The 27,995-nt window shown below is 42.7% G+C and overlaps 1 protein-coding gene across 4 annotated transcripts; it reads left to right on the forward strand.

Moving 5' to 3' along the window:
- The first annotated feature begins 279 nt into the window (after positions 1-279).
- Positions 280-27,410, forward strand: LOC106567443 (transcription elongation regulator 1). 4 transcript variants are annotated; one of them, XM_014136704.3, is made up of 21 exons: positions 280-386; positions 1,083-1,305; positions 1,482-1,634; positions 2,145-2,406; positions 10,418-10,666; positions 13,360-13,422; positions 15,506-15,700; positions 15,954-16,060; positions 16,210-16,298; positions 16,561-16,724; positions 21,540-21,615; positions 22,629-22,767; positions 23,857-23,946; positions 24,185-24,303; positions 24,447-24,597; positions 24,836-25,000; positions 25,257-25,439; positions 25,698-25,877; positions 26,103-26,186; positions 26,270-26,370; positions 26,705-27,410. In XM_014136704.3, exons 1-21 carry the CDS (start codon positions 340-342, stop codon positions 26,904-26,906), a joined length of 3,042 nt encoding a protein of 1,013 aa, XP_013992179.3. In that variant the 5' UTR covers positions 280-339; the 3' UTR covers positions 26,907-27,410. The 4 variants fall into 4 exon arrangements, with proteins under 4 accessions (XP_013992179.3, XP_013992180.3, XP_013992181.3 ...); XM_014136705.3 differs by having other exon boundaries at positions 16,213-16,298; XM_014136706.3 differs by having other exon boundaries at positions 10,433-10,666.
- The last annotated feature ends 585 nt before the right edge of the window (positions 27,411-27,995 follow it).

Consider the following 27,995-nt stretch of genomic DNA (forward strand, 5'->3'; position numbering starts at 1 on the left):
CACAATATTGATAATATATTACATGAATACATATACTGTTTATACATATTGCATGCAACGTCTTTTTCTCAAATGTAAATTAGGTTATGGTACAGTTGCCTGTTTGTCCATCTGTTATGAAATTGTTACATATCAATAGTTAGAAAAGTCCTAACTGAACAAAACATCACAGTGGCTAGACGCAGAGCCCTCTGCCCAGACGATGTTGACTATTTTGGCATCCAATCAGATGTTATTAACGACTGGCCCCCTACTATGATTGACAGGCCATTTGGCCAATGCTGTGTACAAGTTTGTGTCAAGAGGTGTTTCCAGGAAGAATCGTTTGATTTCCCTGTAATGGCGGACCACGGAGACGGTGAAAGTATTGGGTTTAACGACAACAGGTGAGGCGATAGCGAATAAACCCAAGTGATCGATATTTGTGATAAATAATGTTTTCTGCGGTTGTTAACTTGACATTATTGTGAAACGGAACTCCCAATGATTTGTTCCATGCGCTCGCGAGTGCATTCGTTGCTGCCGCTGACTGTTCAATGTGGCCGCGCCAGTTAGTTGCTAACATTAGCCTCGTAACGTTAGTTAGCTAGACAACCTGACTCATCGTATATTTTGCTAAAATGTGATACTATTCGTCGAGTTAAGCAAAGTAGTTTCAACATAAACTACTTAATAGCTAGTTAGACACGGACGATTGTTTCTGAAATGGTCCGTTAGCGTTAGCTGGGCGTGCAGACTGCGCGTCGATTTGAATGGCATAACATTAGCCAACGTTAATTAGCCTAGAGTAGCTACGTTAGCTAACTAGTCAGCATACACATTCACTAGTTACTGTTCATTGGCCTGCGGATTACCAGTGAAACTGTCAAATGTAGCTACAGTCACTGCGTCGTTTGATGCGATGAATAGCTAGCTTGACCGCGCAATGTAAGTGATAGGCTAGCTTGATAACATTAATTAATATTTTGAGACACTAGCCTGTTGCTGCAAACAATAACCTGAACATTGGTAGGAAAGCTAGCGAGTAAAATGTGTTGATTTTGATTTGGTTCATGAGCCAGGTCCATTTGGTTTGTTTCTAGGATGACGCAGCAGACGTTGCGTTTCCGCGGCCCTACTCCTCCTCCAACCCCAGTGATGCGTGGTCCACCCCCACTTCTCAGACCCCCGCCTCCCCCTTTCGGTATGATGAGAGGGCCTCCACCAAGGGGGCCACCATTCGGGCGTCCACCGTTTGACCCCAGCATGCCACCCATCCCCCCACCAGGAGGCATGCCCCCGCCTCTCGGACCCCCTCACCTACAGGTACACCTGCCAGTGATGCAAGGATATTTTTTTAATTTAGACCATCCATCTATTCCAAAGTATGACTGCTCCCCTTTTGGTCTGTCAGAGCTCTGAATGCATTGAGAGACAGAATATCAGACTGCATAGTTAGTATAAAAGGCTTGACATTTGAATGCATTTGTTTTGTTTTTCAGAGACCTCCTTTCATGCCCCCTCCGATGGGCAGCATGCCCCCACCCCCAGGGATGCTATTCCCCCCTGGAATGCCCCCAGTTCCAGGAGCTGGAGCCCCTACTCTGCCCCCTGCTGAGGAGATCTGGGTAGAGAACAAAACACCGGAGGGAAAGGTAAAGAATGGGCTGTTACATAGTTCTCTAATATTTCAACGTACCGGAATTAATATTTTCCTGTGTTTCCCTCATAAGTTATATATGGGTTGGTTGTTTAGCAACACAACTGATGCATGCACAACTATGGGGTAAAACAGACAGGGTTGGCTTAGATTGTTGACATATAAACTATATTTCTTCAGTGTTTATTGAAAAGATAAATACATTTTCATTTCTCTCAAATACATTGTGACAGTTGTTGATTAGCTTGTGAATTTTAGCCATATTAGCTTAGACGTGACATCAGTCAAAACACCTCCAAGCAAGGCATGGTATCAAGAACAAGATAACACTAGCTGAAATGAGCCACCTACGATTCCCCACATGGCAGCTTCTTGTCATTGTTGCTAGCGGTCTGGCCATCCCAGAATCAAAACGCCACACAGACTTCTGCCCCATTGAAGCGTGAGCATTGTTTTTGTGATGTTGTAAACTAACCCATCTATCTTCCCCTACCCTTCCCCTTAGGCGTACTACTACAATGCCAGGACTCGAGAGTCAGCCTGGAGCAAACCTGAGGGGGTGAAGGTGATCCAGCAGTCAGAGCTCAACCCTGTTATGGTGACCCCGGCGGGGACAGGAGCCTCCTCCAGTAGCATCACATCAGTCAGCACTGCAGCTGCTATACCCTCCCCAGTGTCCACACAGGCCCCCTCCCCGTCCAGCACCATGACCACCAGTCCAGACTCAAACACCACCACCACCACCTCTGTGTCCCAGACCATTGCTAGTGAGTACATACAGTGCCTTGCAGAAGTATTCATCCACCTTGGTGTTTTTCATACTTTTTTTGCATTACAACCTTTCATTTAAATACATTTTTATTTGGATGTCATGTAATGGACATATACAAAATAGTCCAAACTAGTGAAGTGAAATGAAAATAATAACTTGTTTAAAAAAATAAAATAAAAAGTGGTGCGTGCATATGTATTTACCCCCTTTGCTATGAAGCCCCTAAATAAGATCTGGTGCAACCAATTACCTTCAGAAGTCGTGAAATTAGTTAAAGTTCACCTATGTGCAATCTAAGTGTCAAATGATCTGTCACATGATCTCAATATATATATACACGTACATACGTACGTTCTGAAAGGCCCCAGAGTCTGCAGCACCACAAAGACCAAGGAGCTCTCCAAACAGGTCAGGGACAAAGTTGTGGAGAAGTACAGATCAGGGTTGGGTTATAAAAAACACATCAGAAACTTTGAACAGCCTACGGAGCACCATTAAATCCATTATTACCCTCTCTGGTATCATTGGGACGCTAGCGTCCCACCTCGACAACAGCCAGTGAAATTGCAGGGCGCCAAAATCAAACAGAAATCCCATAATTAAAATTCCTCAAACATACAAGTATTATACACCATTTTAAAGATAAACTTCTTGTTAATCCAACCACAGTGTCCGATTTCAAAAAGGCTTTACGGCGAAAGCACACCATGCGATTGTTAGGACAGCGCCTAGCCACAAGAAACCATACAGACATTTCACAGCCAAGGAGAGGACTCACAAAAGTCAGAAATAGCGATTAAATGAATCACTAACCTTTGATCTTCATTTGGTGGCACTCCCAGGACTCCATGTTACACAGTAAATGTTTGTTTTGTTCGATAATGTCCCTCTTTATGTCCAAAAACCTCAGTTTTGTTGGTGCGTTTAGTTCAGTAATCCAAAGGCACAAAGCTCGCTCTCGACACCCAGACGAAAAGTCAAAAAAGTACAATAAAAGTTTGTAGAACATGTCAAACGATGTTTAAAATCAATCCTCAGGTTGTTTTTGTCATAAATAATCAATAATATTTCAACCGGACAAAAGCTTTGTCAATAGAAAAGGAGAAACAAGAAAGGCGCGCTCTCGATCACGCGCTGGCTTCATGTCTGGAAATTTCCACTGTCCACTCATTGAAAGTGCTGAAACAATGCCTAAAGACTGGCCATATGTAGAAGAATCCATGGAGATTGTGAACTGGGTCCTAAGTCTTTGTATAGGCTTTCAATGGAAAAACAGCCTTTCAAAATAATAGTACTTCCTGGATGGATTTTCCTCAAGTATTCGCCTGCCATATCAGTTCTGTTATGCTCATAGACATTATTTAACAGTTTTGGAAACGTCAGTGTTTTCAATCCAAATCTACCATTATATGTATTAGAGGTTGACCGATTATGATTTTTCAACGGTGATACCGATTATTGGAGGACCCAAAAAAGCCGATACCGATTAATTGGCCGATTTTTATTTTTTTTTTTGTGTGTTTTTTATTTTTTGTTATTTTTTAGTATTATTATTTTGTTCTTTTTATTTTTTTTATTAAATTTTTTATTTTTTTTTATATATATTTTTTGGTTTTGATTTAATTTTTGTAAAAAAATTTATTATTATATTTAAAAAAATTATTATTATTATTTTTTTTTAAATAAATACAAAAACTTTTACAAACTTTTTTTTTTTTTCAATTTTTCTTTTATTTTGTTATTTTTATATATATATATATATATATATATATATATATTATTTTTTTTATGTTTTAATGTATTTATTTGTAATAATGACAATTACAACAATACTGAATGAACACTTAATATAATACATCAATAAAATCAATTTAGCCTCAAATAAATAATGAAACATGTTCAATTTGGTTTAACCTGTTAGGGCTAGGGGGCAGTATTGACACGGCTGGATAAAAAACGTACCCGATTTAATCTGGTTACTACTCCTGCCCAGTAACTAGAATATGCATATAATTATTGGCTTTGGATAGAAAACACCGTAAAGTTTCTAAAACTGTTTGAATGGTGTCTGTGAGTATAACAGAACTCATATGGCAGGCAAAAACCTGAGAAGATTTCATGCAGGAAGTGCCCTGTCTGACAAGGTGTCGTTCTTCTTGTCTCTGTTTATTGAAGAGTGAGGATCTTAGCTATAACGTGACACTTCCTACGGCTGCCATAGGCTCTCAGAAGGCGGCAAAATGCTGAATCGTGGCTTTGCAGGCTCTGGCTGAAAAAAAAAAAAGTAGCGCGTTTGGGTAGTGGCTGGTTACAGTACTGTGAGACTCAGGCTCGTGCCCGCGTCGACCGAAAGCTTTCTTTTCCTTTGTCTGTTAACCTAAAAGGATATTCCCGGGCGGAATATTATCGCTTTTTTACGAGAAAAATGGCATAAAAATGGATTTTAAACAGCGGTTGACATGCTTCGAAGTACGGTAATGGAATATTTAGATTTTTTTTGTCACGAATTGCGCCATGCGCACGACCCTTATTTACCATTCGGATAGTGTCTGGAACGCACGAACAAAACGCCGCTATTCGGATATAACGATGGATTATTTTGGACCAAACCAACATTTGTTATTGAAGTAGAAGTCCTGGGAGTGCATTCTGACGAAGACAACAAAAGGTAATCAAACTTTTGTAATAGTAAATCTGATATTGGTGAGTGCTAAACTTGCCGGGTGTCTAAATAGCTAGCCCATGATGGCTGGGCTATGTACTTAGAATATTGCAAAATGTGCTTTCACCAAAAAGCTATTTTAAAATCGGACATATCGAGTGCATAGAGGACTTCTGTATCTATAATTCTTAAAATAATTGTTATGCTTTTTGTGAACGTTTATCGTGAGTAATTTAGTAAATTGTTAGTGAATTCGCCGGAAGTTTGCGGGGGGTATGCTAGTTCTGAACGTCACATGCTAATGTAAAAAGCTGTTTTTTTATATAAATATGAACTTGATTGAACAAAACATGCATGTATTGTATAACATAATGTCCTAGGGTTGTCATCTGATGAAGATCATCAAAGGTTAGTGCTGCATTTAGCTGTCTTCTGGGTTTTTGTGACATTATATGCTAGCTTGAAAAATGGGTGTCTGATTTTTTCTGGCTTGGTACTCTGCTGACATAATCTAATGTTTTGCTTTCGTTGTAAAGCCTTTTTGAAATCGGACAGTGTGGTTAGATTAACGAGAGGCTTGTCTTTAAATAGCTGTAAAATAGTCATATGTTTGAGAAATTGAAGTAATAGGATTTTTAAGGTATTTGAAAATTGCGCCACTGGATTACACTGGCTGTTGCGTAGGTGGGACGAATTCGTCCCGCCTAGCCCAGAGAGGTTAAATAATGCAAAACAAAGTGTTGGAGAAGAAAGTAAAAGTGCAATATGTGCCATGTAAGAAAGCTAACGTTTAAGTGCCTTACTCAGAACATAGGAACATATGAAAGCTGGTGGTTCCTTTTAACATGAGTCTTCAATATTCCCAGGTAAGAAGTTTTAGGTTGTAGTTATTATAGGACTATTTCTCTCTATACGATTTGTATTTCATATACCTTTGACTATTGGATGTTCTTATAGGCACTTTAGTATTGCCAGTGTAACAGTATAGCTTCCGTCCCTCTCCTTGCTTCTACCTGGGCTCGAACCAGGAACACATCGACAACAGCCACCCTCGAAGCAGCGTTACCCATGCAGAGCAAGGGGAACAACCACTCCAAGTCTTAGAGCGAGTGACGTTTGAAATGCTATTAGCGCGCACCCGGCTAACTAGCTTGCCATTTCACATCGGTTACACCAGCCTAATCTTGGGAGTTGATAGGCTTGAAGGGGTGGGTATAATTTGTGGAACGTTCCAACAGGAATCTGCTCCAAAAAACGTAAAGTAAAGGTTGCCAACCAACAACGCATACAAGTAGCAACGCATACAAACCTAGCTAACTAGCTGCCGAATAGGCATCAACTCACCACGTAGCTTATTCTTAATGTTTGTCCATAGGCAACCAGAGTGAGGACAGTCATTTTTCGGAATAAACCTGATGAGTGAAAAACGCAAACCGGGTGTCTTATTCTGCCGCTATACAACTTTGTATGCGTTGTTTTTTTTGTCAACCTTGTTATTTCCGAAGTTTTTGGAATAGATTCCTGTTGGAACGTTCCACAAATTATACCCACCCGGCTTGAAGTCATAAACAGCTTGAAGCACAGCGAAGAGCTGCTGGCAAAACGCACAAAAGTGCTGTTTGAATGAATGCTTACGAGCCTGCTGGTGCCTACCACCGCTCAGTCAGACTGCTCTATCAAATATCAAATCATAGACTTAATTATAACATAATAACACACAGAAATACGAGCCTTAGGTCATTAATATAGTCGAATCCGGAAACTATCATCTCGAAAACAAAAGTTTTTTTTCTTTCAGTGAAATATGGAACAGTTCCGTATTTTAGCTAACGGGTGGCATCCCTAAGTCCAAATATTGCTGTTACATTGCAGAACCTTCAATGTTATGTCATAATTATGTAAAATTCTGGCAAATTAGTTCGCAACGAGCCAGGCGGCCCAAACTGTTGCATATACCCCTGACTGCGTGCAATGAACGCAATATAAGTGACACAATTTCATGTTAGCAGGCAATATTAACTAAATATGCAGGTTAAAAAATATATACTTGTGTATTGGTTTTAAAGAAAGGCATTGATGTTTATGGTTAGGTACATTGGTGCAACGACAGTGCATTTTTCGCAAATGCGCTTGTTAAATCAACACCCGTTTGTCGAAGTAGGCTGTGATTCAATGAGAAATTAACAGGCACCGCATCGATTATATGCAACGCAGGACACGTTAGATAAACTAGTAATATCATCAACCATGTGTAGTTAACTAGGGATTATGTTAAGATTGATAGTTTTTTATAAGATAAGTTTAATGCTAGCTAGCAACTTACCTTGGCTTCTTGCTGCCCTCGCGTAACAGGTAGTCAGCCTGCCATGCAGGCTCCTCGTGGAGTGCAATGTAAGGCAGGTGGTTAGAGCGTTGGACTAGTAACCGGAAGGTTGTAAAAACGAATCCCCGAATCCCCCCTGAACAAGGCAGTTAACCCCCGTTCCTAGGCCGTCATTGAAAATAAGAATGTGTTCTTAATCTGACTTGCCTAGTTAAATAAATAAAGGTATAAATAAAAAAAATAAAAACATTTAAATTGGAAAATCGGTGGCCAAAAATACCGGCAAGGAGGGAATTAATTAATCAGAGAGGCAACAAAGAGACCAAACATAACCCTGAAGGAACTCCAATCTCCGCTGTGCAGCTTTGCTGCATCTGTCCATAGGACCACTTTAAGCCGTACACTCCACAGAGCTGGGCTTTACAGAAGAGTGCTCAGAAAAAAGCCATTGCTTAAAGAAAAAAATAAGCGAACACGTTTGGTGTTTGCCAAAAGGCATGTGGGAGACTCCCCAAACATATGGAAGAAGGTACTCTGGTCAGATGAGACTAAAATTGAGCTTTTTGGCCATCCAGGAAAACTCTATGTCTGGCTCAAACCCAACACCTCATCCCGAGAACACAATCCCCACAATGAAGCATGGCGGTGGCAGCATCATGCTGTGGGGATGTTTTTCATTGGCAGGGACTGGGAAACTCGTCAGAATTGAAGGAATGATGGATGGCGCTAAGTACAAGTATATTCTTGAGGGGAACCTGTTTCAGTCTTCCAGAGATTTGAGACTGGGTCAGAGGTTCACCTTCCAGCAGGACAATGACCCTAAGCATACTGCTAAAGCAACACTTGAGTGGTTTAAGGGGTAATATTTAAATGTCTTGGAATGGCCTAGTCAAAGCCCAGGCCTCAATCCAATTGAGAATCTGTAGTATGACTTAATAACCTTTTAGGGACAGACGGAACGCCTCACCAATATCCAATGGTAGAGCGTGGCGCGAAATACAAATATCTCAAATGCTATAACTTCAATTTCTCAAACATATGACTACTTAACACCATTTTAAAGACAAGACTCTCGTTAATCTAACCACATTGTCCGATTTCAAAAAGGCTTTACAGCGAAAGCAAAACATTAGATTATGTCAGGAGAGTACCCTGCCAAAAATAATCACACAGCCATTTTCAAAGCAAGCATATATGTCACAAAAACCAAAACCACAGCTAAATGCAGCACTAACCTTTGATCTTCTTCAGATGACACTCCTAGGTCATTATGTTATACAATACATGCATGTTTTGTTCAATCAAGTTCATATTTATATCAAAAACCAGCTTTTTACATTAACATGTGATGTTCAGAACTAGCAAACTTCCGGTGAATTTACTAAATTACTCATGATTAACATTCACAAAATACATAACAATTATTTTAAGATTTATAGATACAGAACTCCTTTATGCAATCGCGGTGTCAGATTTTAAAATAGCTTTTCGGCGAAAGCACATTTTGCAATATTCTGAGTAGATAGCTCGGCCATCACAGGCTAGCTAATTTGACACCCACCAAGTTTGGCCCTCACCAAACTCAAAATTACTATTAAAAAATTGGATTACCTTTGCTGTTCTTCGTCAAAATGCACTCCCAGGACCTCTACTTCAACAACAAATGTTGTTTTGGTTCCAAATAATCCATAGTTATATTTAAATAGCTCCGTTTTTTTGTTCGTGCGTTCAGGTCACAATCCGAAGGGTGACGCGTGAGCGCATTTCGTGACAAAAAAATTCTGGATGAAGGAAAAAAGGAAACCGCACACTGTTCTTGATAGTATCACTGATATTTAATAAGCTTACGTATCGGCCTTCGTCAGAGTGACACAAAAATTCAAAATATTCCATTACCGTACTTAGAAGCATGTCAAACGCTGTTTAAAATCAATTTTTATGCTATTTTTCTCGTAAAATAGTGATAATATTCCAACCGGGCGACGTTGTATTCATTCAAAGGCTGAAAGAAAAAAAAGGAGTAGTCTCGTGAACGCGCATCTCCAGTGTCACTGTTCCCAGCCTGGCCACTCACAAAATCTCCTGCTGTTTTTCGCCCAGAGACTGCAGACACCCCATTACACTTTCTGGCGCCTTCTGTGAGCCAATGGAAGCCTTAGAAAATGTCACGTTACAGCACAGATGCTGTATTTTCGATAGAGATGCTACAGAAGGACAAGAAATTGTCAGACAGGGCACTTCCTGTATGGAATCTTCTCAGGTTTTGGCCTGCCATATGAGTTCTGTTATACTCAGACACCATTCAAACAGTTTTAGAAACTTTAGGGTGTGTTCTATCCAAATCGACCAATTATATGCATATTCTAGTTTCTGGCAGGAGTAGTAACCAGATTATATCGGGTACGTTTTTTTATCCGGCCGTGAAAATACTGCCCCCTATCCCAAACAGGTTAAAGATTGCTGTACAGCAGCGGAACCCATCCAACTTGAAGGAGCTGGAGCAGTTTTGCCTTGAAGAATGGGCAAAAATCCCAGTGGCTAGATGTGCCAAGCTTATAGAGACATACCCCAAGAGACTTGCAGCTGTAATTGCTGCAAAAGGTAGCGCTACAAAGTATTGACTTTGGGGGGTGAATAGTTATGCACACTCAAGTTGTTTTTTTATGATATTTCTTGTTTGTTTCACTCACACATATTTTGCATCTTCAAAGTTGTAGGCATGTTGTGAAAAATCAAATGATACAAACCCCCCCCAAAATACATTTAAATTCCAGGTTGTAAGGCAACAAAATAGAAAAATGCCAAGGAGGGGGGGGTGAATACTTTCACAAGCCACTGTAAATGGGAGAGGGAGATCTGGGTCCCATCAACGTTTTTGGCATGTCTGACCTTTTGTATGGTGCGAAATCCTGATTTTGTGAAGTTCACAAAGTTGGTAATGGGTTGTTTTCTGCTTGTTTATGGTTGGTTTTACTATATGACCAGACTGTGTGTTGTAACTGTCTGCTGGTCTTTGTCCAGCTTCTGCTGCTACAGATCTGCAGCCTGTGGCCTCCGTCCCCTCCAGTGTTGCAGTGACCATCAGTGTATCCACCGTGCCAGCCTCAGTGACACCAGTCCAGACCATGTCCCTGCTGCCCCAGAGTCTCCCGACTGGCCTGCCACACCACGCCATGTCCCAGCCTCACACGCCCAATATCCCAGGCTTCCCCCCAGGGGTCATGCACCCCTTCAGAGTGCCTCTACCAGGCATGCACATCCCACTGCCCGGTAAGACATAAGCTCCCTCATCCCAAACCCTCCCCTCTCTACCCCTTTTTAACAGTACTGCCTCTCCACCTCTTTCCGTACTCTGTCATGTGTCATCTCTTCATTTGTTTGTCATAATGTTAGGTCTCTTATTTTCATTTTCTGTAAAATCAGTAGGTTAAACAATTATTGTAGAATGGTCCTGGTCGAGGCTGGAGTAAATAATTGGGCAAACCAATTCAACTTGTTTCTACTTATTTTTTTATGATTCTTAAAACGTTTCCACTGGCACTTAAAATTAGGGCCAAATTCGAGCTGGTTCGAATGGAATTCTCAAATTCAAGATGGGTCGAGGGAAACCCAGGCCAGTGCAGCCCAGTTTCACAACTGGTGCCAGCTCGATTAGAGTTCTGGCTGGTAATTATGTTAATATGCAGCCACCAAGCTGATCACTGCTTGCTGCTGATACATTTAGCTAGCTTGTCTGGGCTCATTGCTCTTAGCTAGCACATTGACTACTGCAGAACTACTTGTCTGACATTACACGAATTTCCACCATAGCTGGATCCTTCATTCAATTTTGGACTACACAAACTTTTCAACAGTCAGCCCTCAAATGCTAGCTACCTAACGTTAGCCAGTAAATCAGTTGAAACAAGCTAGCTAACGTGTGCTAGCAGCAATTTTAGCTGGTCAGGTCATTTTGAAAGCTAGAAAGCTACATCATATCAAACATGTCATCTGGTTTGCTTGGCTAGCTAGCTAGCAAATAGTCAATGCCATGATAAGCAATGTAGGAATTAAGCTAGCTCGCCTGTTATGCTAGCAACGATGCTAACCGTTTAGCTAGCTAACTTACGTCAGTTGTGACTGGTACTGACAGGAGTAAGGGGTAACGTTAGTTAGGGCATGGTGAGGGTGAATTAAATTCTTCAACATCTTGCTAGTTAGCAACATTGGCAAAGCCAGTTGTAGTCACATTGGCTACCTAACAACATGACATTTCTAATTTCTGGAGGCAGTAGATATGCAATTTCAGCTAGCCCAACAAAGCCAGCCCAACCTGGGTTGACTTCAAAGTGCCAATGAAAATAGTTTTATTCCACAATACTTCACATTCAACTCTTAGCATTTTACACTGAATAGAAATACGAACGCAACATGTAAAGTGTTGGTCCCATGTTTCATGAGCTGAAAAGATCCCAGAAATGTTCCATATGCACAAAAGGCTTTTTTTCTGCTCAAATTTGTTTGCATTCCTGTTTAGTGAGCACTTAACCTCTGTCACAATAATCATCCACCTGACAGGTGAAGCTGATTTTTAAACAGCATGATCATTACACAGGTGCACTGTGTGCTGGGTACAATAAAAGGCCACTAAAATGTGCAGTTTTGTCACATAACACAATGCCACAGATATCTCAAGTTGAGGGAGCGTGCAATTGTCATGCTGACTGCAGGAATGTCCACCGGCGCTGTAGCCAGAGAATTTAATGTTAATTTCTCTACCATAAGCCATCTCCAATGTTTTCGAGAATTTGGCAGTGCCTCACAACCGCAGACCACGTATGGTGTCGTGTGGGCGAGCGGTTTGCTTATGTCAACGTTGTGAACAGAGTGCCCCATGGTGGAGGTGGGGTTATGGTATGGACAGGCATAAGCTATAGACAACAAACACAATTGCATTTTATCAATAGCAATTTGAATGCACGGAGATACCGGGACAAGATCCTGGGGCCCATTGACGTGCCATTCATACGCAGCCATCACCTCATGTCTCAACATGATAACGCACAGCCCCATGTCGCAAGGATCTGTACACAATTCCTGAAAGCTGATAATGTCCCAGTTCTTATTTGGCCTGCATACTCACAAGATATTTCACCCATTTAGCATGTTTGGGATGCTCTGGTTTGACGTGTACGTCAGCGTGTTCCAGTTCCCTCCAATATCCAGAAACTTTGCACGCCATTGAAGAGTGGGACAACATTCCACTGTCAACAGTCTGATGAAGTCTATGTGAAGGAGATGTGTCAAGCCACATGAGACATATGGTGGTCACACCAGATACTGACTGGTTTTGTGATCCTTTTAAAAAATATATATTTATTTATTTCTATAATTTTTTTTTTTTTTTAGATATCTATGACCAACTGATGCATATCTGTATTCAGTCATGTGAAATCCAAAGATTAGGGCAGATTGAATTTATTTCAATTGACTGGTTTCCTTATATGAACTGTAATTCAGTAAAATCTTTGAAATTGTTGCAGGTCCCGTTTTTTTTTTTCTTCGTTCAGTTTTTTTCTTGCACTGTAATTATTGCAGAAACAAGTCGCTTTCATTCCTGTAAATGTCAGCATTGCCCAAGTTCAGCAAGCCGTGTAGAGATAACAAAAGCAAATTCGAAGGCTTTTAACATACTGCCTTATAAGGAAAGGGGGCGTTAATCTTTGATGACTTACTCGACATTTCTTAATTTAAAAAAATGTTTTAACAAAAAAAAATGCTCAATACTCCATTTACATGACCAAATTATTCATTAATCTGGTTGTTGCCAGGAAGAGAATACTAACGTGGCTTTATCAAAGTGATATTATAGTTGTGGGCCTAGTTTTGTATATGTATTGTGTCAATCGCTGTCTGCCTTGCCCTGGCAGCTGGCACCTCTTCTCCTGTGTCCCAACAACATGCTTGCTTGTCCGTTCTTGCAGGTGTAGCAATGATGCAGATAGTAGGCGCTCCCTATATAAAGACAGTCTCCCCCAACAATAACGGTAATTCTTTCAAACGTCTCCAGTCAGTATTTTGTTAGATGGCATGTTAGTGGTGTGTTGTGAAAATTATGCTTATTATTTTTTGCCACTTAGGCACTGCCAAACAATGAAGTATTGCTGTCGGAACTTTTTCCTTTATTTCCTCAACATTAGTGAGTTAGACATTTTAGGACATTCTTTCTTGTTTAAATTATACAGTTCTGATGCTTTTTTTTTTCAGCGAGGAGATTACGAACAGAGACATCTCTGCCCTTGTAGTTATGATAAACAACCAATTGATATTTGGCATCAGTGTGAAGTCTTGTTGGACGTAACGGCATTGTAGACTTGCATCAGTAATGTCACTGTTATACTGTTGGTGTTAGCTAGGCTACTTTAGCAGGGTAACATTTTTAAGAGCGGAGTGGTCATTTATTTTGTAGACAGTGACAAAGGAGTATTGGACCTTGTTTTGACAGGCAGCACCCTTATTTTCCATTCAGTAGAGGATATTCACATTAATGTTGTATGGTCATTTGATAATCATTTTCTACTTGTGGCATGCCTTTGTGTTTTTGTTAACATCTCAGCGGCTCAGTTTAGATGTTACCTGTGTGACTAACCAGGGAAGGCCCATTTCTTTTCCAGTTTGGAGAATTAGGTGTAAATGTTTGACCTAAGACCTTTCTATATTTCAGGTGAATTCTTATATACACAACCGGTCAAAAGTTTGAGAATACCTACTTATTCAATGGTTTTTCTTTATTTGTACTATTTTCTACGTTGTAGAATAATGGTGAAAACATCAACTATGAAATATCACATATGGAATCATGTAGTAACCAAAAAAGTGTTAAACAAATCAAATGTTTTTTGGAGATTCTTCAAATAGCCATCCTTTGCCTTGATGACCGCTTTGCACGCTCTTGGCTTTCTATCAACTAGCTTCACCTGGAATACTTTTCCAACAGTCTCCCACTTGTGCTGAGCACTTGTTGGCTGCTTAAATAAATATATCAGTGTCACTAGCAAAGCACCCCACACCATAACACCACCTACTCCATGCTTTACGGTGGGAACCACACATGCGAAGATCATCCGTTCACCCACACTGCGTCTCAGAGGTTGGAACCAAACATCTCCAATTTGGACTCCAGACCAAAGGACAGATTTCCACAGGTCTAATGTCCATTGCTTGTTTCTTTTCCCAAGCAAGTCTCTTCTTATTGGTATCCTTTAGTGGTTTCTTTGGCAGCAATTTGACCATGGAGGCCTGATTCCATACAGTCTCCTCTGAACAGTTGATGTGTCTTACTTGAACTCTGCGAAGCCTTTATTTGGACTGCAATTTCTGGGGCTGGTAACTTTATTGAACTTTTCCTCTGCAGCAGAGGTAACTCCATTCCTGTGGCGGTCCTCATGAGAGCCCATTTCGTCATAGCGCTTGATGGTTTTTGCAACTGCACTTGATATTATCCAGATTGACTGACCTTCATGTCTTAAAGTAATGGACTGTCATTTCTCTTTCCTTATTTGAGCTGTTATTGCTGTAATTTGGACTTGATCTTTACCAAATAGGGCTATCTTCTGTATACCCCCTTACCTTTTCACAACACAACTGATTGGCTCAAATGCATTAATTTGTGGAATTCTTTCGCCTAACTTTTAACAAGGCACACCTGTTAATTGACATGCATTCCATGTGACTACCTCATGAAGCTGGTTGAGAGCCTGCCAACTGTGTGCAAAGCAGTCAAGGCAAAGGGTGGCTATTTGAACAATCTCAAATATATATTTGTTTGGTTACTACATGATTCTATAATGTGTTATTTCATAGTTTTGATGTCTTCACTATTATTCTACAATGTAAAAAATTAAGAGAAACCCTTGAATGAGAAGATGTTCTAAAACTTTTGACTGGTAGTGTACATCCTCAATATATTTTAAGAATAAGAGGCACTAGCAAAGGGTCATCAACCTCTCTTCTACTACCCATCCCATGCTGTATGTTTGGTGTTGGTTAGATCTGCAGTAGATTGGGGTTAGGAATTTATCAGAGCTGAATGTCTTAAGAAGTATTCTCTATGCATTTCACCTTCTACAGGTATGCTGCCCGGCATGGCCTCTCCCCTTGTTCCCATGATGCACCACCCCCAGTTGGCCCTGGCGGCGCCCGCCTTGGCAGGCCTCCAACTCCCAGAGTGGTCCGAGTACAAAACGGCCGATGGGAAAACCTACTACTACAACAACCGCACACTAGAGTCCACCTGGGACAAGCCCCTGGAACTGCGGGAGAAAGGTTGGTCTATTTAAAGCTTGGGTCTCTACAACCAGCTATCATTCTTCCTGGACTGGTTAGTGATAGTGAAACTGGTTAGTGAAATATTGATGATGACGCTGACGGAGATGGCAGCATCACGACTAGCTCTTAGGAAACTTTGCACAAGCATTTCGCTACACCCGCAATAACATCTGCTAATCACATATGGGACCAATAAAATTTGATATTTAACTGTTGCATGTCTAATGTGTGTGAGTTTCTGTTGCTGTAGAGAGAGAGGCAGAGAAGGCCAAGGAGAGGCAGCAGGCCCTGGAGGAGGAGGCCATGGAGATGGAGGACGAGGAGCCCAAAATAGAACCCCCTAATGAGATGAAAGAGGTAAGAGGAGAGCTGGCGCGGTCTAGTAGTCAGAAAGTTGGCATCAAACAATCAACAGCCCTTTCTACATCCACAGCTTTAAATGTTATAATTTGATAGGGTGGATCATTTGAAGAATACTCTTTAACGGTTGTATTCCTTTCATTGAGGAGGTTAAGGAGGAGGAGATGACTGAAGAGGAGAAAACGGCACAGAAAGCCAAGCCAGTGGCCACTAACCCTATCCCTGGCACTCCCTGGTATGTACCCACTGATGGTGATGGAGCCATGTGCTGTTGTATGAGGCTGAACTTTCATCACTCTCCTGCCCATGTGCCCTATGTGTGTGTGTGTGTGTGTGTGTGTGTGTGTGTGTGTGTGTGTGTGTGTGTGTGTGTGTGTGTGTGTGTGTGTGTGTGTGTGTGTGTGTGTGTGTGTGTGTGTGTGTGTGTGTGTGTGTGTGTGTGTGTGTGTGTGTGTGTGTGTGTGTGTGTGTGTGTGTGTGTGTGTGTGTGTGTGTAGGTGTATTGTGTGGACCGGTGACGAGCGTGTTTTCTACTACAATCCCACCACGCGTCTCTCCATGTGGGACCGGCCAGATGAGCTGGTGGGGCGGACCGACGTTGACAAGAATATCCAGGAACCACCTCACAAAAGAGGCCTGGAGGACGCCACCAAGAAGCTGGGTACGAACACGCACGCCAAAAAAACCCAATTATTTTAGGAGAAGGTGGGATTGAAATTTATATACAGTTTACCCAATAGATTTTTCTGGGGGTTTTAAAAAAAAAATAAAAATTTTTACCAACTTTATGTAATCTATTTTACGAGCTGCACGGTTAGGAGAAGTTTAATTTCCAAAAGTTCCATGCGGTCAAGAACATTAGTTTTTGAGACGGGGTTTCACCAAAGCTGTGTTGTGCTCATTAGTTAGAGGGGTCCGAAATTGACACCCTTGATAAAGATGAGCAGAAATGAATGGTGGAAAATAAATCATTCATATACTGAGCTAAATTCTATGTTCCAAAAAGTAATTATTTTATGCTAATACAATTGCACAGAGAAAGAGATTTTGTTTAACAAATAAAATAATATATCGATCAAAATTGTTACCCCTGTTTTCAATACGTCACCTTGCGAGGATAACGACACTGAGGCTTTTTCTACAATGTTTTATGAGTTAGAGAACACACTGGGAGGGATCTTTGCCCCTTCATCTATACAGAATCCTTCCAGATCCTTGATATCCTTTGTCTGCGCTTATGGACTGCCCTCTTCCATTCAAACCACAGGTTTTCAATCGGTTTGAAGTCTGGAGACTAATAGCATTGCAAAATGTTGATTTCTGCGGCCAATAAACCATTCCTTTGTTTTTTGTTTTTTTATATGTGCTTGTTATTGTCTTGCTGGAAGATCCACTTGTGGCCAAGTTTCAGCCTCGTAGTGGACGCAACCAGATTTCCCCCTTAAATGTCCTGGATAAAGTTATATCAGGGTCCAGACACTACTTTTGCGATATCACTTGTTTTTGAGAAACTTACCCCACCCAGTGAATCACTTCCTCGTTTTCAAATAAGGCTGTAACGTAACAAAATGTGGAAAAAGTCAAGGGGTCTGAATACTTTCTGAAGGCACTGTGTGTGTGTGTGTAATATATCATCTACACACACACACACACACACACACACACAGTGCCTTCAGAAAGTATTCAGACCCCTTGACTTTTTCCACATTATGTTACGTTACAGCCTTATTTTAAAATGGGGGGAAAAAAAGAGATCCTCAGCAATCTACACAAAATACCCCGTAAAGACAAATCGAAAAGTTGACATTTTTGCAAAATAAGATGCCTTATTTACATAAGTATTCAGACCCTTTTCTAGGCATCTCAATTGAGCTCAGGTGCATCCTGTTTCCATTGATCATCCTTGAAGTTTTTACAACTTGATTGGAGTCCACCTGTGGTAAATTCAATTGATTGGACATGATTTGGAAAGGCACACACCTGTCTGTATAAGGTCCCACATTTGACAGTGCATCTCAGAGGAAAAACCAAGCCATGAGGTCCAAGGAATTGTCCGTAGAGCTCCGAGACAGGATTGTGTCGAGTCACAGATCTGGGGAAGGGTACCAAACAATGTCTGCCGCATTGAAGGTCCACAAGAACAGTGGTCTCCATCATTCTTAAATGGAAGAAGTTTGAAACCATCGAGACACTAACTAAAGCTGGCAACCCGGCCAAACTGGGCAATCGGGGGAGAAGGGCTGGGAGGTGACCAAGAACCCTATGGTAAATCTGACAGAGCTCTAGAGTTCCTCTGTGGAGATGGGAGAACCTTCCAGATGGACATCTCTGCAGCACTCCACCAATTAGGCCTTTATGGTGGCCAGACGGAAGCCACTCCTCAGTAAAAGGCACTTGACTGCCCGCTTGGAGTTTTCCAAAAGCCACCCAAACATTCTGACCATGAGAAACAAGATTCTCTGGTCTGATGAAATCAAGATTGAACTGATGTTTTTCAGCGGCAGGGACTGGGAGGCTAGTCAGGATCGAGGGAACGATGATTGGAGCAAAGTACAGAGAGATCCTTGATGAAAACCTGCTCCAAAGCGCTCAGGACTTCAGACTGGGGTGAAGGTTCACCTTCCAACCGGACAACGACCCTAAACACACAGCCGAGACAACGCAGGAGTTGCTTTGGGACAAGTCTCTGGATGTCCTTGAGTGACCCAGCCAGAGCCTAGACTTGAACCCGATCTAACATCTCTGGAGAGACCTGAAAATAGCTGTGCACCAACGCTCCCCATCCAACCTGACAGACCTTGAGAGGATCTGCAGGATCTGCAGTACACTCCAAATACAGGTGTGCCAAGCTTGTAGCGCTGCCAAAGGTTCTTCAATAAAGGACTAAGTAAAGGGTCTGCCCATCAGTGCTCAGACTGTGTGCAATAGGCTGAGAGAGGCTGGACTGAGGGCTTGTAGGCCTGTTGTCTGGTGAGGATCTGCCTTACATCACCGGCCACAACGTCGCCTATGGGCACAAACCCACCATCGCTGGACCAGACAGGACTGGTCAAAAAGTGCTCTAAACTGACGAGTTGCGATTTTGTCTCACATGGGGTGATGGTCGGATTCGTGTTTATCGTCTAAGGAATGAGCGTTATACCGAGGCCTGTACTCTAGAACGGGATCGATTTTTGGAGGTGGATGGTCCGTCAAGGTCTGGGGCGGTGTGTCACAGCATCATCGGACTGAGCTTGTTGTCATTGCAGGCAATCTCAACGCTGTGTGTTACAGGGAAGACATCCTCCTCCCTCATGTGGTACCCTTCCTGCAGGCTCCTCCTGACATGACCCTCCAGCATGACAATGCCACCAGCCATACTGCTCGTTCTGTGTGTTTTCCTACAAGACAGGAATGTCAGTGTTCTGCTATGGCCAGCGAAGAGCCCGGATCTCAATCCCATTGAGCAAGTCTGGTACCTGTTGGATCGGATGTGTCGATGTGCAGGGGTACGAGGTAATTGAAGTAACTATGTACTACATATACAGTGGGTTGTGAAAGTATTCACCCCCCTCCTTGGCATTTTTCCTATTTTGTTGCCTTAGAACCTGGAATTGAAATTGTTTTTTTTTGGTGGGTTTATATCAATTTTATTTACCGAACATGCTTACCACTTTGAAGATTTTTTTATTGTGAAACAGTCAAATATCATTAAAAAAACTGAACTTGAGCGTGCGTAACTGTTCACCCCCCCAAAGTCAATACTTTGTAGAGCCACCTTGTGCAGCAATTACAGCTGCAAGTCTCTTGGGGTATGTCTCTATAAGCTTGGCACATCTAGCCACTGGGATTTTTGCCCATTCTTCAAGGCAAAACTGCTCCAGCTCCTTCAAGTTGGATGGGTTCTGCTGGTGTACAGCAATCTTTAAGTCATACTACAGATTCTCAATTGGATTGAGGTCTGGGCTTTGACTAGGCCATTCCAAGACATTTAAATATTTCCCCTTAAACCACTCGAGTGTTGCTTTAGCAGTATGCTTAGGGTCATTGTCCTGCTGGAAGGTGAACCTCTGACCCGGTCTCAAATCTCTGGAAGACTGAAACAGGTTCCCCTCAAGAATATACTTGTACTTAGCGCCATCCATCATTCCTTCAATTCTGACGAGTTTCCCAGTCCCTGCCGATGGAAAAACATCCCCACAGCATGATGCTGCCACCGCCATGCTTCACTGTGGGGATTGTGTTCTCGGGATGAGGTGTTGGGTTTGCGCCAGACATAGAGTTTTCCTGGATGGCCAAAAAGCTCAATTTTAATCTCATCTGACCAGAGTACCTTCTTCCACATGTTTGGGGAGTCTCCCACATGCCTTTTGGCAAACACCAAACGTGTTTGCTTATTTATTTTCTTTAAGCAATGGCTTTTTTCTGAGCACTCTTCTGTAAAGCCCAGCTCTGTGGAGTGTACGGCTTAAAGTGGTCCTATGGACAGATACTCCAATCTCCGCTGTGGAGCTTTGCAGCTCATTCAGGGTTATTTTTGGTCTCTTTGTTGCCTTTGATTAATGCCCTCCTTGCCTGGTCTGTGAGTTTTGGTGGGCGGCCCCATCTTGGCAGGTTTGTTTTGGTGCCATATTCTTTCAATTTTTTTAATAATGGATTTAATGGTGCTCTGTGGGATGTTCAAAAGTTTCTGATTTTTTTTTTTTTTTTTGTAACCCAACCCTGATCTGTACTTCTCCACAACTTTGTCCCTGACCTGTTTGAAGAGCTCCATGGTCTTCATGGTGCCCCTTGCTTAGTGATGTTGCAGACTCTGGGGCCTTTCAGAACGTGTGCGCACACACGTAAATCCACAAAGAAATGGTTAATTGTCCTAAACAATCCAAATTCATCTGTCTCTTGAAACCCATTGAAAACTTGTGGTTTGAATTGAAGAGGGCAGTCCATAAGCGCAGATCAAGGATGTGGAAAGATTCTGTATGGAAGAATGGTCTAAGATGCCTCCAAATGTGTTCTCCCACTCATAAAACATCTTAGAGAAAGGCTCAGTGCCGGTTTCCTTGCAAGGTGAGGGATTGAAAACAGGGCTGTCAGTCATTTTTTACCCTGCTTTTTGAGAGGAGGAAAGTGTTACTTTTTAAACCAAAATCTTTTTCTGAGCAATTGTATTAGTATAAAAGAAATTACCATTCAATATAGCTCGGTATTTGAATTTATTTTATACTGTAATTTTTGTCTTTTTTTTTTTATCAAGGGTGTCAATAATTTCACCCCTCTGTATGTCCTAGCTAATTTAGCAAGATGCATTACAAGGTCCAAAACATTTTTCCATAAACATTACTATGACAATATCCCTAGCTATTCTCTAGACAATTAATCATTACCCAAGATTCCATAATCTTCACAGCCCTGCTCTCGTTATGCCTCTGTAGGTTTTCATGAGGATGGCCTCATTTGTAATGTTACACAGCTGTCTAATCAATTATCGCTCCCTCAGGAATCAGCAAAGAGGAGCTGGAGGCGGCAGCAGAGGAAGCTCTGGAGGATGAGCCTGTGAAGGCTAAGAAGAGGAAGTAAGTCCACAGTCCACCTCTCCATCCAAGGGCCCAACACAGGGGCCAATAGCAGCATGAGGAGGCACTCAGTCAATCTTCCTCTTGTCTAAACGGATAAAACAGCATGTACAAATTCAAATAAACCTATAATGTACTCCAACTAACAATTTAGATTTTTAGCCAAAGGTTGTTATTTTTTTTTTTTGTAGTTTTTTTTGTCATCAAACCCTAAATTGCTTGATTTGGATCTTTTCCTGTGGGGGTGGAGGGACTGACTGTTTTGGTGGGAAGTAGTCTTTGACCCAGCTTGCACTGACTTAGTAAAGCCTGATTTATGTCTTCACTGGGTCTGTTAAAGTGGTGAATCAATGGTCACTGTCAAGGTTACCCAATCAGTCACTGTTTCCCATCAGTGCCCTCCAAGCCTGCCTCTCCCTGCTACCCCAAACACTGGTCCAGTTGCACACGAGACTATTGTTCAGGGAAAAGGCCTGTAGAACACATGATGCCAACATGGGCCTCCAAGGTAACCACCTTGCTTCTAAAACTACTGCTTTAGGAACCCCAATGAAACAGCGAATTTAAGACCATTCACCTCACTGCCCTGTCCTGCCCTAGCTTTATGTGATTGTGGAACATGGAATCCAGGTTCATGACAATGAATATCAGTGGTCATGTATTTGACAAATCCTGCCCCTCCCAAACTATAAGACCTACGCAAAGCCTACCGTATATAATTTGGAGTTCACTCATTTGTTAGATGGCCAATGATTGAACAGTCAAGTATAGAGCACATCCACTATTTCTTCAAGTCATACCACCTGGATAGAGCTAACAGAGCAGAACATGTCGTTTCCCTATTTAAAGAACTTAAGTTGCACCCCAGTCCAGCCCCGTAAAACTCCCCATCTATCATCAAATCAAATGTATTTATAAAGCCCTTTTTTTTACATCAGCAGATGTCACAAAGTGCTTCTAGCTCTCCCCTGTCCCTGTGTGCCTGGTCCCTGACGTGTTCCCTCTGCTTGCAGGAAGGAGGAAGTGATGAAAGAGGCAGACTCTGAGAAAGAGGCAGCCATGGAGGCGGAGCTGAAGGCGGCCCGAGAGCGGGCCATCGTTCCCCTGGAGAACCGCATGACACAGTTCAGGGACATGCTGCTGAAGAGAGGGGTAAAACACTTCAATCCAACGCAATACTGTAACCAGCTCTGTAATGTTAGACACATTGATCTGAATGGAAGCCCACCAAGGTACACTCTTCAGTTAATTCTCCTTTTCCTTGTCTTTGGTGCACTGTTTTATTCCTGTTCCTCTCCCTCCTGCCTCTGTCTTCTCTCTTATGCTCAGTTGAATGTCAAATACCTTTCTGCTTATGTTTTGCTTTGCTAATAAAAAAATAAGGAATACAAAATGTTAGGTTAAAAAATGTTATACAACTACAATGGTCTGTAGGCTATGGATTTAACATTTCACTATTTTATGTAGGGAAGACATTATTTCATAAATATCTATTTATTGTACATAATGGTGACGGTTTCATATTTTTCTTTTTTAGTAAATGACTCATGCCGTATGCTGTATAGGAGTTTCTAACTATAGCTTTTGTTCCTAGAATTCAGTTCTTGGGTTTGTCCAATACCATCCATATGTCTACAGGCCTACACTGCCTATGACAGTCATAATGTTCCTTGTTTACAAACTGGCATGCAGAGTAGATAATAGCCCGTTTTTCATTATTATAGTCTCATCTCTAATCTGGGTTCAGCTTTCTTGTCTTCACCTTCTGTTTATGTATTACATGAACTATGTGTCAACTTTTCTGTCCTATTTGACTAAACCGAGGTGTTCAACTTCTGTTCTGCCCCAACAGAAGCTTATTGTAACTGACGCATCCAAAGCAGCAATAAAAAAAATATATATATAAATTGTATTGTAAACCGTATTGAACTACCCTAGCAGGGGATTTATTTGGAGCTGCCTGCCTGGTCTCTGGAGCCTTTTCCATGGGCACCACCAGGCGTGATGCAGACCTTTTTATTACCTCACTCTGCTCTTATTATATTGCTCCTTTGTGTGTCAGTAGTTTGAGGAGTAAAACGTGACTCATTCCGACCCTTTTTAGATTTTGATGGGGGACGACCAAAGGATTATTTTTCCTTGAAAGAAACTAAGTTGACTGATGAGTGAAATTATGTGGATGTTGTTGAAGCCCACCTTGATTGGCCTGGTCTCATGCCCTCTTTAACCCCGTACCCACAGGTCTCAGCGTTCTCGACCTGGGAGAAAGAGCTGCACAAGATTGTCTTTGACCCGCGATATCTGCTGCTTAACCCCAAAGAGAGAAAGCAGGTATTGTACACTTACAGAATGAATCAATCAATTCATCTATACATTTAATCAATTTGTTTTTAAAAGCATGTTGTTTTTTTTTGCCATATTCTGTGTTATGGTAATATGAGCTATGTTTCACTTTTGGGGGAAGGTCAGAGCCCTGATATCAGGTAATGAATATCCTTAAGCGTTACCTGCCACGAATGTCCTTTATTTTCGCTAACTATTGTTCCATGTGTCTGCTGGGCTTGTACAGGTGTTTGACCAGTACGTGAAGACCCGGGCTGAGGAGGAGAGGAAGGAGAAGAAGAACAAACTGATGCAGTCTAAGGACGAGTTCAGGAAGATGATGGAGGATGCAAAGCTCACCGCCAGGTCAGACCTCACGTCAAACACCCATTAGTTCAAACATTGTCTCGGTACGCCAGGCAGTTGCACTCATTTAGTAATTGAGTGTCAAGTGTACATTTTGCATTGGCGTTGTTTCTTGGCCAACTAAGAGTCTTTGTTTGTTTCAGGACAACGTTCAGCGAGTTTGCCTCCAAGCACGCCAAGGACCAACGGTTCAAGGCCATCGATAAGATGAAGGACCGGGAGGCCATCTTCATTGAGTTCATGACCTCTCTCAAGAAGAAAGAGAAGGAGGACTCCAAGAACAGAGGAGAGAAGGTGAGCACTGGACTGGAAAACCCCCATGGCCCACTGAATACAGACGCCTGAGGAAATGATATGTTGGACAAGTACCTTGCTGCCTGGATTCTGTGCTTCGGAAAACCTGGAAGAAATACCTAAATTCTTAATTGACAACACTTAGAACAATCATTTAAGTTGATGTTAAATGTCTACCTGACCAAGTGTGTGTGTGTGTTCCTCTTATAAGTCTGGTCTGCCCTCGTGTCTGTCCCAGGTGAAGCAGGACTTCTTTGAACTTCTTGGGGCCCACCACCTGGATGGAGGGCAGCGCTGGAGCAAGGTGAAGGACAAGCTGGAGGGAGACCCCCGCTACAAGGCTGTGGAGAGCTCCAACACCAGAGAGGAACTCTACAAGCAATATGTAGACAAGCAGGCCAAGGTGGGAGGAATAGCCGTGGCACCTCGCTCAGAGGCTACATGCAGCCCTCATTCATACACTGACTCCAGCTCTTCTGGCATAACCCAGCCCATAGGCACAAACCTGCCACTATTCAGTGGCGTGCGGTTAGGCGCTGTTTGGGCACTTGACGTGATGGGTGTCATCTGTCATGCCGCCTGTGATGACTGCAGGCCTCTGTGTGTGTATTATGATGCTGCCTGTGTGTGTGTGTGACAGTTTCTCTCTCTGCTGCCAGCACATGGACTCTGATAAGGAGAAGGAGATGGAGCGCGCTGCCAGGATAGAGGCCAGTCTGAGGGAGAGGGAGCGCGAGGTGCAGAAGGCCCGCTCTGAGCAGACCAAGGAGATCGACAGAGAACGGGAGCAGCACAAGAGGGAGGAGGCCATCCAGCACTTCAGAGCCCTCATGTCGGATATGGTGAGCTCTCCGTCTCTCACGCACACACACACCTCAAGTTAGTTCACTGAATAAGAAAAATAGGACATCAATTGCTTGTTTAACTTGGGTGTACCAAAACATTGGCCCCGTTTCATGACCTCTGAATAGTCTGAACGCAAAAAGTAATTTATCATTTTGACTGCATTAATGCAGACTTGTGCAGTGATTTATGTGGACAAAGAACTGCTTGCCAGATCCTAATGCTGGGGGGGTGTGTGTGTGTGTGTGTGTGATCAGGTGAGGTCGTCTGACGCGTCGTGGTCAGACACCCGGCGTAACCTGCGTAAGGACCACCGCTGGGAGTCGGCCTCTCTGCTGGAGAGAGACGACAAGGAGAAACTGTTCAACGAACACGTGGAGACGCTCTCCAAGAAGAAGAAGGAGAACTTCAGACAGCTACTGGACGAGACCGTCATGGTGAGGAGCAACGCTTTGGCTGGTGTGACACTCCATTCCAGGGCATATGTACACTGACATGGCCGCATGAAATGGGAACTCAGCGCAGTCCGTCTGCATGAACGCGCTGTTGACGTTAAGGTGGCGTCGTAGACGACGGGCATGCATGTCATTCAGATATGGTGTGTTATCCTGGGTCGAATGACTTGATAGTAAGTGCTGTTATTGATTGTTGTTCACCCAAAGATCACACTGACCACCACATGGAAGGAGGTGAAGAAGATCATCAAAGAGGACCCTCGCTGTATCAAGTTCTCCAGTAGTGACCGAGTAAGACCTCTGCTTTTCTCTTTACCTTACTGAGTTAACACCGGCCAGAAACACTGAGGGGTTTTGTGTGCTTTGTTTCTCAGAAGAAACAGAGGGAGTTTGAAGACTACATCAAAGACAAGTACATCACAGCCAAAGCTGACTTCCGAACGCTTCTTAAAGAGACCAAGTTCATCACGTACAGGTGGGTGCTTGAACACATGGGCTGGCTTGACATCTTTACACTGTCACCTGAGGGAATGAGGTTTCAATTGAAATGTATCATAAGTTGGTTTTACTTTTAATGGCATTTTATACTTCTAATTAAGAATGGAGTCTCCAATAATTACTTGTTCGATATTGGGTCAGCAGGAGGCGCTATTGTTTCAACTGCACTGCCTCTTAATCCCTCCTATACTGTTGAATTGTGGCGTCATCATACTGTAGTCACAAGGTATTGGCAAGATCCACTCTAGTCTTGTTTCTCCCAACACGTTATTTTTCCACTGACTGCTTCCACCCATGTTGTCCTCCTCCAGGTCGCGGAAGTTGCTCCAGGAGTCTGACCAGCACTTGAAGGACGTGGAGAAGGTTCTGCAAAACGACAAGCGTTACCTGGTGCTGGACTGTGTCCCGGAGGAGAGGAGTAAACTAATCATGTTCTACATCGAGGACCTGGACCGCCGGGGTCCCCCTCCTCCCCCCACTGCCTCGGAGCCCACGCGCCGCTCCACTAAGTGACCACGGAGAATGCTAGAGAGCCAGAGCATGAACCCACCTGTCCTAGTGCAGTATTTAAAACTGTAACGTCGTAATGCCTCATCGTAAACCCGGAACATCCATCTCCTGTATTTATTAAATGCAGTTCTGGGCCGTCGTGACTCTCCCCTCCTGCCTACAGGGCCTGATGATGATGATGATGATGATATGCCACTTCCCTGTGACCCTTAACATCTGACCTTTGGCTAAGGTGAAAGGTTAAAGGGATAGGTATAGTAATACATCTGTGGTTTTCAATCTGCTGCAGTTGCAGAAACCTACAACATGTACGACAATGTAAAAGATCAGTTGAGCTGGTTCTGTGGCAAGGCATTGCAGGTCTTGGTAATAACTGTTTAGAGGGTGTCATTTCCATGTACCAACTCGCAGTACAGTTTAAATGCTTCTTCTCAAAGCGCTTTAATTTGGATAGGTTGCTGTTTCTGTAAATGTTTTACTGGATTAAAGGCAACCTTTTTTTGAAAATCTTGTCCTATGATCTGTCAATGTTTTAATGGTTTTGTTACCAAACAATTTAGAGTAAAAGTAGGTATAAAATGCCCTGTTTATACCTGGAGCTAACATGTCCAGATCTTGTCCACATTCTGATTGTGCCCACACAGAGGAGACCATTTAAAATAATCGAACAACGCAATGTTAATAATGATTTTGAGCAATTTTTATTTAGAATGACAGTCTACCCTGGCCGACGCTGGGCCAATTGTGCACCGCCCTATGGGACTCCCAATCACAGCCAGATGTGATACAGCCTGGATGCTCCCAATCACGGCCAGATGTGATACAGCCTGGATGCTCCCAATCACGGCCAGATGTGATACAGCCTGGAGGCTCCCAATCACGGCCAGATGTGATACAGCCTGGATGCTCCCAATCACGGCCAGATGTGATACAGCCTGGATGCTCCCAATCACGGCCAGATGTGATACAGCCTGGATGCTCCCAATCACGGCCAGATGTGATACAGCCTGGATGCTCCCACGAAGGTTGTAATGATGAAATGAGCCTTAAAATGCTTTTGGCGAAACCAGGCCCAGGTCCTCCTGAACACCT

Source organism: Salmo salar, chromosome 13 (genome assembly GCF_965601325.2).
Source record: "Salmo salar chromosome 13, fSalSal1, whole genome shotgun sequence".
Classification (NCBI taxonomy): domain Eukaryota; kingdom Metazoa; phylum Chordata; class Actinopteri; order Salmoniformes; family Salmonidae; genus Salmo; species Salmo salar.